A 12964-nucleotide genomic window follows, 5' to 3' on the forward strand; every position below is an offset into this window, starting at 1 on the left:
TGTAAGTGTACACACACAGTGTTCCTCCTGTCGCTGTAACGTAGCTAGCAAATCCACCTTGACAAGAGGCAAAAGATGTAGGCTGACTTAGTTCGTGCAACGCAGTATCTGTACAGCTACTGCAGTATTTGCACTACCTATTGGCTGTCAACGTGGCTGACTGTTGGAGCCATGAAGGTCAAGAATGTTAATTGCATTGCTAGAGTAGAATCCCTGTTTCGAAACTGAGTGGCATGCAGTGGAATGGGCTCTCAGCATCCCACACTGCCTCTTTTGTGAAGACACGCACCACTGATAAAAGGAGGGTTGTGTGGACAGGAAAAACTGCCATTATTACTGCAGTCTATAAGTAGACTAGACATGGCCTAGGTAATTAACCCCTTAGTAATATGTTTCGGTTGACACTTGATACACAGATTTTCCTGAACTACACTCAACTCCCACAGCAAGTGCATTCATAAAGCACCGTCATCCTGAAGGCTCCCAAATGATGTCCTGATGATATGAAATCATACCTAAAATGCAGCCGCCTCCAAAGTGGAATGCTGCAGTGGTTGAACAGAACACAGCAACCATGCATGAGAGTTTCAGGAAAAGAAGTAAAGAAAAGTCTATATCCAGTTGAAAGGGAAAAGGAAATATTTAAGGTAACAGAATAGAATAGAATTTCCTTATAGGAATTTGACCAGGGTGACAGGCTAAAGAAGGAAAGAAACCTATTTAGAGCATGCCAGGATTGCATAAGTGTATTGTCCATGTTGGGATTATGCTGGGCTAGTGTTAATGGCAAGACACCTGTTTCCCCTCACGGAGCTCAGCATTCCCCCGCTGGTGGTGCAGGCCTGGAGTAAATCAGTCCCACTCTCGAGACTTTTACTCATCACTCTGGTTTTACTCTTCAGTATTTACAAGGGGGGCCTCAGGGTAGGCCCCAGGAATACTTTTCAGCCAAACCAAAAGAAACAAATTCAAAACACAAAAAGGAAATCTTTTCTTCTGCCTCCACAATAGGGTGTTGCCTTGTTGTAGAATCATAGAATACTAGGACTGGAAGGGACCTAGAGAGGTCATCGAGTCCAGTCCCCTGCCCTCAAGGCAGGACCCAATACTGTCTAGACCAGTGGTCCCCAACGCGGTGCCGGCGGGTGCCATGGTGCCTGCCGGGGCATTTATGTACCCCCACTGAAACATCTGGGCTGGCTCTGCCCCTGGCGCGTGGCACGTGTGACGCTGGCCCTGGGTTCAGGGCGCATGGGTGGCCCTCGCCCCCGGACACGTGGCTCATGTGTGACTCCACCCCCGGAAGTGCGGCGTGTGAGTGGCCCCGCCCCCGGACACGTGAGTGGCCCCGGCCCTGGGCGCCCGGCAGCCACGAAAGGTTGGGGACCACTGGTCTAGACCATCCCTGATAAACATTTATCTAACCTACTCTTAAATATCTCTAGAGATGGAGATTCCACAACCTTCCTAGGCAATTTATTCCAGTGTTTAACCATCCTGACAGTTAGGAACTTTTTTCCTAATGTCCAACCTAAACCTCCCTTGATGCAGTTTAAGCCCATTGCTTCTTGTTCTAGCCTCAGAGGCCAGGAAGAACAAGTTTTCTCCCTCCTCCTTGTGACACCCATTTAGATACCTGAAAACCGCTATCATATCCCCCCTCAATCTTCTCTTTTCCAAACTAAACAAGCCTAATTCTTTCAGTCTTCCTTCATAGGTGATGTTCTCTAGACCTTTAATCATTCTTGTTGCTCTTCTCTGGACCTTCTCCAATTTCTCCACATCTTTTTTGAAACGTGGTGCCCAGAACTGGACACAATACTCCAACTGAGGCCTAATCAGCGCAGAGTAGAGCAGAAGAATGCCTTATCGCGTCTTGCTCACAACACACCAGTTAATGCATCCTAGAATCATGTTTGCTTTTTTTGCAACAGTGTCACACTGTTGACTCAGATTTAGCTTGTGGTCCACTATAAACCCTAGATCCCTTTCTGCCGTACTCCTTCCTAGACAGTCACTTCTCATTCTGTATGTGTGAAACTGATTGTTCCTTCCTAAGTAGAGCACTTTGCATTTGTCGTAATTAAACTTCATCCTGCCGTTATTAAACTCCAATTTGTCTAGATCATTTTGAATCATGACCCTATCCTCCAAAGCTGTTGCATCCCCTCCCAGCTTAGTATCATCTGCAAACTTAATAAGCATACTCTCTATGACGATATCTACATTGTTGATGAAGATATTGAACAGAACCGGTCCCAAAACAGACCCCTGTGGAACCCCACTTTCTAGTGGGATTGTGAACCGTTAATAACTACCCTCTGAGAACGGTTATCCAGCCAGTTATGCACCCACCTTATAGTAGCCCCATCTAAGTTGTATTTGCCTTGTTTATTGATAAGAATATAATGTGAGATCATATCAAATGCCTTACTGAAGTCTAGGTATACCATGTCCACTGCTTTTCCCTTATCCACAAGACTCTTATCCTAGCAAAGAAAGCTATCAGATTAGTTTGACATGATTTGTTTTTTACAGATTGATGCAGGCTGTTCCCTATCACCTTATTATCTTCAAAATGTTTGCAAATTATTTCCTTAATAACTTGCTCCATTATCTCTCCTGGCACAGAAGTTAAGCTGATTGGCCTGTAGTTTCCTGGATTGTTCTTATTTCCCTTTTTATAGATGGGCACTATATTTGCCCTTTTCCAGTCTTCTGGAATCTCTCCTGTCTTCCATGGTTTTCCAAAGATGATAGCTAAAGACTCAGATACCTCCTCTATCAGCTCCTTGAGTATTCTAGGATGCATTTCATCAGGCCCTGGTGACCTGCAGACATCTAACTTTTCTAAGTAATTTTTAACTTGATCTTTTTTAATTTTATCTTCTAAACCTACCCTTTTACCCCTAGCATTCACTACGTTAGGCATTCCTTCATCAGACTTCTCGGTGAAGACCGAAACAAAGAAGTCATTAAGTATCTCTGCCATTTCCAAGTTTCCTGTTACGTTATGTTAGCCTCTGGCTACATCTACACTGGCATGATTTTGCGTAAGAACTCTTTTCTTGTGCAAAAACTCTTCCAGAAGAGAGCATCTACACTGGCATGTGCCTTTGCACAAGAGATGTGCTTTTGCGCAAGAGCATCCATGCCAGTGTAGATGGTCTCTTGTGCAAGAAAGCTCTGATGACCATTTTAACCATAGGGCTTTCTTGCGCAAGAAATTCATGTTGCCTGTCTACACTGGCCTCTTGCGCAAGAACAGTTGCGCAAGAGGGCTTATTCCTGAGCAGGAGCATCATAGTTCTTGCGCAAGAAGCACTGATTTCATATATTAGAACGTCAGTGTTCTTGCACAAGAACTCGCGGCCAGTGTAGATAGGCAGCAAGTTTTTGTGCAAAAGCAGTTGCTTTTGCACAAGATCGCATCAATGTAGACACAGCCTCTGAGTTCCAGATCTTCCCTAAATAGTCCATTAGGAGGGTGGCTTCCCTTACAGCCGTGGTCCCCAACCCGGTGCCCGCGGGCGCCATGGCGCCCGCTGGGCTCTTTACATGTGCCCGCGGAGCAATCTGGGCTGGCAGGTGCCAGCCCCAGGCGCATGGCTGGTCCCGGCCCGGGGGCGCCGTGCGTGCCCTTGCCGGCTCCGGCGCCGGCCTTGCCCCCCCCCCACTGGGGGCACCGCGCGTGCCCTTGCCGCTCCGGCGCCAACCTTGGCCCCGCCCCCGGGGGTGCCGCGCATGCCCTGGCCCCAGCCTTGGCCCTGCGGCGCTTACGGGGGGAGCGCCGGCCCCGGGCGCGCGGCGCTTACGGGGGGGGGGGGCCCCGGGTGCACGGCGCTTGCCGGGGGGGCGCGTGGCTATGGGGGGGGCCCCGGCCCCGGGCGCATGGCTATGGGGGGAGCCCCGCCCCCGGGCATGCGGCTGGGGGGGGCCGCCCCCGGGCGGGCAAGTGTCCCCGCCCCCTGGCGCCCGGCGGGCGAACGGCTACGCCCCCTGGCACCTGCCAACCTGAAAAGGTTGGGGACCACTGCCTTACAGGGAAGAGAGCAGCCTTCCATCCAGGAGAAAACTTTTTTCATTGCTGCAGCTTGTCTCCAAACTCTCCTCACACTCTCAACAGAAAAGGGGGTTGCTAAAGGTCATAGGCAATCCGTAATTGGACTCAAGTGTCTCTAGTTGACCTAATGTAATCACATTTCAGCTCATGGGGAAATGGGTCTTCATCATTCTAGGGCTAATATAGCTGCCCTCCACCAACAATCCTAAATGTGGCCCTACAAAGTCGCGGGGCCTCTTGTCAACCTTCTTCTAATACTGGTCAAGATGATCATCTATAATACCAGGGAGAGGATGTTGTTGGAGGTGTCTCCTGCGATTGTGAAGCCTATTTCCAATCCCACCTCCAGGAAGAGTTCCTATGGGTGGTGTCCACGGGCTCCCTTCACACCTTCCAGGAGCAGTAGGTGCTGTCTGGGGTTCTCTACTTGGTGTCCCCTTCCAGTTCTCTCCTTTTGACCTTCAGACCTGCCCTTGTTTTATTTTTGGTTGTCTCCACTCATCATTTGCATTCTCAGGCTCAGTGGATCCAGCTGTGGACGGGCTTACGCCCACCTACCTTCCTGGAACTCAACAGGACCCACTTTCTGGTTGCTCCTGCTCTTTGTCACGGGTACAAAGAGGAGAGATGAATCCAGTGCTTTAACTGCTATTCTCTTAACTCCCGTTTTTCAGTCTTGTGAGGTAATCAGACACTGGATGTCAACAGAGCTCTGGTCAACAATAAAGCCAGCCTAACCTGGATTGTGGAGAGTCCTCACGTGGGCCTACAAATGGAGCAGGCATCACTGGTCTCTTGGATTTCTGGACACCAGTGTTGGGTGAAGGCCTCTCCCCACTGAGGCGATCATGTAATGAGCTTTCTCTGTTGAGGTTAGCTTCAGAATACGGGCAGCCAACTAACCTGTGTTGAAAACAAACATTCTACTTCAGCCTTTATTATATCATCATCTAGCCCTGCCAGGCCCCCCCTGCCCAAATCAGGGATACATACACCAACAAGCCCAGGAGAGTGCAGCCATTTGGGAGATTAAAGCAAGGGAAGGCATGTGGGCCGAAGAGCCCCGAGGGGCAGACAGTCTGGTTAGCAGCTGCATGCCAGACGTGCAACTGGAAGTATGGGAGCGCTAGGGGCATGGAAGAGGGAAGGAGGACCTGTCAAGGAGGCTCTGCTCTGAGATGCACAGATGATTTTAACGAGTTGGCCCCAATGTAAAAGAGCAGAGTCTGGCCCAGAGCAGAGGTCAGCGATGGACAATTAGACAAAAGTAGACTTTTGAATATGGATTCGACTAAGGCTGCAAGGGGCACAGGGTCAGGAAAGGGTGTTTCAGTCATAGAATAGCACAAAACCAGGCACCAGATATCTTGTGGGAGAAGGAGAGTAAGGGAACATCGAAATGAGCTGATCTCATATGCAAAGTGAAATTGCAGTGTCCAAAGTGCAAAAGAGTACATTTCCTAAGAAGAAAAACGAGGGGGGAAACTACAGCATAAACTCTCCTTATTGTGTATGTCTACTTTATTGCTCTGTTGGGAGCAGTTTCACAAATATTAATCTATTATTAGCCCATTTTTAGAGATAGAGAAACTAATACATCGAGTGCCAGTGATGAAGCCAACATTAGAAACCAAGGTCCCGTGATTTCCAGTACTGGGCTTTAGCTACAAGAAAACACTGGCTCCTTAATAATAGCTATTCTCCATTAGTCTCCTTGCGTGTGCAGAAATTCATAGGAAATTAAAACACTATGTTTTGCACCTCTATTGCCCATTCTATCTGAGCATTTTAGAGCACTTTACAGGGCATAAAAACTAGATATTAGTATAGACAATAAGTATCTAATCCTGTCAATCCTTAAGATCCCGTTTTACATCAGGAGAAAATTAAGACAGCCAAAAATGTGACTACTCCACGCTCCCTGAGGAAGTCAGTAGCAGAATAAAATACTTTAACAACTATACCATGCTCCCTCTCCCCTAAATCGTGATTGCTTTGTTGTGTGTTGTTTTTAGGCATGTATTTTTAAGAAAAGGAACAACACTAATGGCAGTGGGTGCTAGAAATCTAAGGGTATGTCTACACAGCAGCGCTATTTCAGAATAACTGACATTACTCTGAAATAACATACTGCGTGTCGACACTACAAGCCTTTATTTAGAAATAATGTTGAGCTGAAGGACTTCTTACTCCAACTCCTGGTAACCCTCATTTCACAAGGAGTAAGGGAAGTTGAAGGAAGACTGTTCTTCCTTCGACTTCCTGCTGTGTAGACAGCACCAAAAGCCAAGTTAAGCTATTTCGACTTAAGTTACACAATTGACGTAGCTGAAGTTGCATAGCTTAATTCAACTTTAGCCCTGCTGTGTAGACATACCCGTAGTGAATTAATAATGGATACTTGCTACACTAAGGCCATATCTACACTATCAAGTTTTGTCACCAAAAGCTGCCTTTTGGAAACAAAATAGTGAAAGCGTACATACTGCAATGCAACTTTTGTCATGAAAAAATGTCTGGTTTCAGTGACAAAAAACCTCCATCCCTATAAGAGACTTTTTTCTTATTCCTTCCCCTTATTGTGGGCAGAGAGCCAGTGTAGACACTGCTGTTTGTTTTGTCCATGGAACGGGCTTCCGCCAGTATCCCAAAATGTATGTCCTGATTGTTCCACTCATTGTTTTGAGCTCTGCTGCCCTTGGGGCATGCGTCCTTTCCCTTTCAAAGCTCCAGGAAGTGTCTGACAGCTGAGTGAGCTGTTCCTTTTGGGGAACAAAGAGCAAATCACTGGACTGCTCCTATTCTGCCCTACACTAGCAAGGCACACGGCAGCAAGCAGACTGTGTCGCAAAGGACAGGAGAGGGCGGAGAGACTGCTGTGCTGTTTTGACACTCCTCAGCATGGAGAGCTCACAGCTACTCAAGATGCCATCCCTGGCAGGTGAGGAGGCTGAACCAAGATGGGCACAAAACACGGTACTGTAGGATATATACCTACAGTCTTCCTTCGACTTCCCTTATTCCTCATGAAATGAGGGTTACCATGAGTTGGAACAAGAAGTCCTTCAGCTCAACATTATTTCTAAATAAAGACGTGTAGTGTCGACACGCAGTATGTTATTTCAGAGTAATGTCAGTTATTCTGAAATAGCGCTGCTGTGTAGACGTACCCTTAGATTTCTAGCATCCACTGCCCTTAGTGTTGTTCCTTTTCTTAAAATAACATGTCTGAAAACAACAAACAACAAGGCAATATCGATTTAGGGGAGAAGGAGCACAATGTAGTTGTTAAAGTATTTTGTTCTGCTACTGCTCGCACTGTCAATGATGTGATCTGTTGACAGAGGCAGAAACCCTCTGGCGGTTTTTGTTTTGTCAGCTTTTGGATATTGACATAAGCTTTGTCGACAAAACTTGGTAGTGTAGACAAGGCCTCAAATACAATCTTTTTGTCAATACTACTGCAAACAGAACTGATAGTCAAGCAGTCCATTTAGACACAAGAGGGAGCTGCAACCAAAGACATGACAGTATCTACAGAGTAACAAGACCAATACAGTGCATGGGGACATAGTTGTACTGTTACCATGAACAATAAGATTCAGGCTGCTAAAACCCTCATTTTGAGGTATGAAAACTATTCCTCACAGCCTATGGTGCACGTACGTGTAATGTGTTCCGTATCGGTATCCTCTGACATGACCAATACCCTGGCAGCCGGGGGTAGGGCACCCCTGCCCTGCTACTCCCATCATATCAGCAGCACCTAGCAATGAAAATAGTTCAATAATATATTTTTTGCATTTAAAGATTAGTCAGGAGAAGAAAAATTAACATAGCAGCATGACATCATCCCCTCACCTAGCGGGAGCTGTAGGGCATGTCCAGTTTTTGCACACCAGCCCACAGGGTGAAGGTCAGGGCTGTCTGCGTCGACCCAGAAATCATAACTATGATCCCAACCATCAAAATGTATCTAAAAGAGAAACCAAACAAGTACACACCAGATCAGCAGCGAGGGAGAGAATTAAGGTTAAGACTCAGCTTTCATTTTAGCCTCTCTTCCTACTCTATTTTAATTTGCTCAATTTTTCACAAAAAGTTCCTTTTCAGTAACAACTTTCCATGCTGTATGCTACTCAATCCTCCCTCTGACCTGGTCAACCTAACTACAGTTTTTCTGAGCTCTCCATCTGTATTTACAAAGAACAAAGATTCTGCTGACACAGTCAAATTTCAGGGCTCTCAGCAAAGCATAGACCATGTGGCTTTTTAGTCATATCCTATCTTTGGGCTTAATATTTGCTAACTCAGTTGCTTATTTAATTGGTTTGCATTCTAGGAATCCAACAGCGTTATGGAAGTAGTACTGTTTTTGCACTGAATAATTAGAACTTTTTGTTTGCAGCATTGGTGTAGCCATGTTCATCTCAGAGACGAGAGGCATTAGCTAATATCTTTTACTGTGCCAACTTATGTTGGTGAAAGAGATGAGCTTTCAAATGAAACAGCTGTTCTTCAGCTCTGGGAAGGGTAATCAGAGAGCTTGTCTGCACTTACAGCACTGCAGTGGCATAGCTGTACCAGTGGAGCTGTGCGGCAGTAGAGCATAGTGAAGATGCTACCTACATGGACAGGAGGTGTAGGTGTAGGTACTCCATCTCCTTCAGAGGCAGTAGTTATGTTAACAAGAGAAGCCCTCCCCTCAGCATAGCGCTGTCTACACTGGGAATTAGTATAAATACAGATGTGGAAAATCCATACCCTCGAATGACCTAGTTATCTCTCTCTGTATATACAGATTTAGAGAGGGTGTTTGTCAGTCTGTCTGTGATTGTCCAGGAGTCTATGAGTCCATTTGTGCAAGAACTCCTCCTAAACTGTAAGAGTTTGGACCATCAAATTCAGCAGGCAGCTTCCTCTTATCCTTACTTAAAGCAAGGTCAAGGTTTGGTTGTACCAGGAAAATGGGATGTGCCTGGAATTCAATTGTTTTTCATAACATGGAAAGGGAGGGGTCTGACAGGAGAGACAGTCATGCTCTGCAATGACCACAGGGGGTAGGAAGTGCAGGGGACAGTTATACTGCACAGAGGGGCACCAGGAGAGAGACCAGCTGGGGATGGGATTCTCCTTCGTGTCAGCCATCAGCCCAGGTAAGTGGGTCCCTGTCCTCAAACTCCTTCCTCGGCCCCAGCCCTCAGCTGCAGCACTGGACAGGGGAGGAGGTGGAGCCCTGCCAGCCTGCAGCCCTGCCTCCCTGACGGGCTGCTGGGCAGGGGGCTGGGCATCCCCCACCCACAAGGGTCCACCAGCCGTGACGGGGGTGGACAGTGCAGTTCCCACTCTCCACCCCGGGAGGAGCCGCTGCAGGAGCAGCACCACCCTTGACACCACAGGTGGTCCCAGTAAGACCGCTTGATCTCCCATCCCCTGCCCTGAGCCCCTAACTCCTGCACTACCCACACTCGCAGCTCCCTGCCCTGGAGGACCAGAGCAACATTGGGTAAATCTTCTAGTAGCAACATAAATTGGTAGTGTAGAGAGTGTCCCAGCTACTAACTAGGTGGGACAGATTGTTTAGCACAAGTGTTTAACACATACTGTAAGAGACTATTCAAGGTGAAGCGGACAGTTAAAACCTCTCCAGTTACGGGGGGAAGCGAGTTACAGACTTCTGGAATCTAGGAATCCTAGTTTTCAAAAAACCTAGGAAACTTAGTCTTCTCTCCCCCCCCCCTCCCCAAAATTTCTGAGAAGAAACCACAAGAATCTATGATTTTCCATGATTAAAATGAAGTGTTGTACTTTAGTTTCCCTACACACAATATATGTAGCATCAGTTGAACATAGTATTTTATTGATATATTTATAGTTTTTAGACTGACAGCCCATGCCCCACCACCCAGGATTAACAGCTCAAGCCCTGCCCAGTCTCCTGATTATCCAAATTTGTTATTATCAAGTCTGGCTCTGGTCCTGATTTGACCCGATAACAGGGATTTTCACTGTATGTGGTTTTATTTTTTCACAAAATGTGAAAACTAAAGATTCTCTGTAAAAACACAAATTCAATAGTTTTCCATAGCAAATGGGTTCCTAGCATCACTAGTAAGATGCCAAAATCTTGCATCTTTATAAGATCACAATTTTTAGCTCTGAAGAAAGTCACAAATTTAAGCTCCCAGACTCATCTTCTGAAGGTGTTGTACAAGTTTCCTTTGAGGACTGATCATCCTAGCAGTGAATCTGTGTCTGCAGGTTTCACATCCATTTTACTTAAGGATCTAGTGCCACTCTGAGTTAAGAGAACTGGTCTGTGGGGATTCTGGCTTCTGGTGAAGTTGGGGAGCTGTTTGAAGGCCAGAAAGGGGATTCAGGAAAGATTTCTTTCAGCATATGGTCCCCATTAAGCATGGGTTGTAATTCTCTTTCATAAAAAGGGCTAGGGAAGTTAAACCAATTAACTGGTTACATGATAACTCTTGACCGGTTTTAATGTAGGAGTCTGCCATCCGGCCTCACTATGGCCATGGGATCCCACCATGGACATGAGGTCCTGCTTCCCAGCCCACCAGCACCTCTGTGGCCAGAGCTGCTCCAGCCTGGCATGGCAGGCCACTACTGGAATTCACCAGCAAGGAGGATGCTTAGCAGTTAATGGTAGAACATCCCTAGAATGGGCCACCCAAATACCACAGGCACCTGCTTCAAGACCAAAAATAAAACTCCCTCAGACTGGACATTCCTAGTTGTTACCTACCCACTCACTTTGGAACAATGTATCACCAAATAATTACAACCAATACTTGATGAGGACAATACTGAAAGAAATCTTTCCACTTCTGGCCTTCAGACAACCACCCACCTTGCGAGATCTCTCCCAGACCAGCACACACCAACTCAAAGCAGCCCCAGGCTCTGCCAGAACAGGTGCAAAACTGCAGATATAACTCCACTACTACAGCGATTAACATCCTAAACAACACACCTTTCACAATCCATGGGTCCTTCACCTGCCTGTCACAACCTGTGGGATACTTCATCCACCACATTAAATGCTCCAGTAACAATTATGTAGATGAAACCACAAAATGGCTAGTCTGTCTAATGAACTCATCCAGGATATGGATCACAAGACAAGAACATCACATCATACTTTCCACTAAGTGATCATTCTATATCTGACCTAACAGTCCTCTGCGCAACACTTTCAAAGGACAATTCTGGGAGCTTAAATTCATAACTTTGCTAGAGACTAAAAATCATGAACTGAATAAAGTCACTGGATTTATGGGTTATTACAGCAATCACAGTAACAGCCCCACCAATAGCCCCCCATCCAGTTGCCTCCCCACTTTTTACATTCCCCCTATGACTGCGGGGCTATGTTAACAGGCCACTTCACCTTGAATTGTCCTTTGAAATGTGTGTTATCAAGGCTATCTTTACCCTACGTATGGCACCTGAAAATTTGGGGAATCACTGGGTTTTAATGTCCACCTGTTTGCCTCTTCCTGTCCCTGTTCTGTTGCGCTGCTTCCTCCAGAGACAATCTAGTTAACTTAAAAGTGACATAGCCGGCCAGACCTATTAGTGGACACTTAACCTGTGAAAGAGCCATTCCCCTGGTAATGCAGCCATGCAACATGCATTTGCCAACCCCAAATATATACTAGTGGTTTCTGAATTTTCTGTGTGAGGGTATGTCTACACTAGCTCATTAATTTGAGCTAGGTAGGCAAATCAAGCAACTGGAGTTGCAAATGAAGCCCGGGATTTAAATATCCCGGGCTTTATTTGTATGTTCCCGTCCGGCCACCATTTTTAAATCCCCCTTAGTTCGAACGAACTGCCCGCGGCAGTTTAAAGTTAATTCACACTAAGTCCTTAGTTCGGATTAACTGTTACATCAGGCATAGAGGCATTAGTTTAACAGTACTGCATTCTAAGGATACCTCCAAAGGATGGCCCTGTGTGTTAAAATAGGCTACATAAGCTGTTCACGCCGTATGTAGCTGTGATACTCTGTGTACATTTCTCAGACCTGAGGAAGAGCTATGTTGTTTCTCTCACCAACAGCAGTTGGTCCAATGAAAGATGATGTTAGCTCCTGCTTGTTTGGTGGTCTAGAGCAGTGGTGCACAACCTCTTTTCCACTGAGACCCCCCCACAGCTGGGCCCGGCTGTTGACAGCTGCGCAGCGCTCAGATCTGGGCAGCCGGGGGCTGGGCTTGGCCATTGGTGGCTGCATGGTGCGGTGACCCCCCAGGAAGACAACCGTGACCCCTTTGGGGGTTGCGACCTACAGGTTATGCACCACTGGTCTAGAGGGTGAGAGTTGCTGTTCATACCATTTATTCCAGCACTGCAAATGGTAAAACTTGACTCTCAGTGAGCTCAGGGGTGAGATCGAGAATCGAATGGGCCAGGGACAGAACTACATGTCAATATGCAAACACATTGCTGAGGGAGTTCACATAGCTACTGCCCCATTTAGTCCGACTGGCAAAACAGCAATAAACCAAAATCAAAAGGCAAATTAAAATGCAATTATGTGCCAATGATGTTACTGAGTAGAGCTGCTCACTACATAAACCTGGGCTTATCTAGACTATGGCTTTCCCCTTTCAATTCACTGTTAAGGTAAGCACAGAAGTTGCCAATGAACTTCTCATTAACAATACATCTGTGCTCCATTCATCATTCACATAAAATTAGATTCAACTAATAGCTGACAATACTGAGCACTTTCAACACACCTCATGTGGGACAAACAAGGAAAACATCATTTCTAGACTGGACAGGTTGTTTTCCAGATCTGTTATTTGCAAGGTGTTCCTGCTTGTTGTCATTTTCACAACAAGGAGCAGCCAATCTCCAGAAATTCTGTATCTCAAA

General features: G+C 46.4%; 1 protein-coding gene across 1 annotated transcript in view; it reads right to left on the bottom strand.

The window, feature by feature from the left end:
• Nucleotides 1–12964, bottom strand: part of LOC102461919 (lethal(3)malignant brain tumor-like protein 4) — a 109638-nt gene that overhangs the window by 34443 nt on the left and 62231 nt on the right. Inside the window, 3 exon segments of the mRNA XM_075908921.1 lie at nucleotides 4802–4966; nucleotides 7730–7829; nucleotides 7925–8039. Of these exon segments, the coding sequence (XP_075765036.1) occupies nucleotides 4802–4966; nucleotides 7730–7829; nucleotides 7925–8039 (380 nt within the window).

This window comes from Pelodiscus sinensis, chromosome 25 (assembly GCF_049634645.1).
Source record: "Pelodiscus sinensis isolate JC-2024 chromosome 25, ASM4963464v1, whole genome shotgun sequence".
NCBI classification, from domain to species: domain Eukaryota; kingdom Metazoa; phylum Chordata; order Testudines; family Trionychidae; genus Pelodiscus; species Pelodiscus sinensis.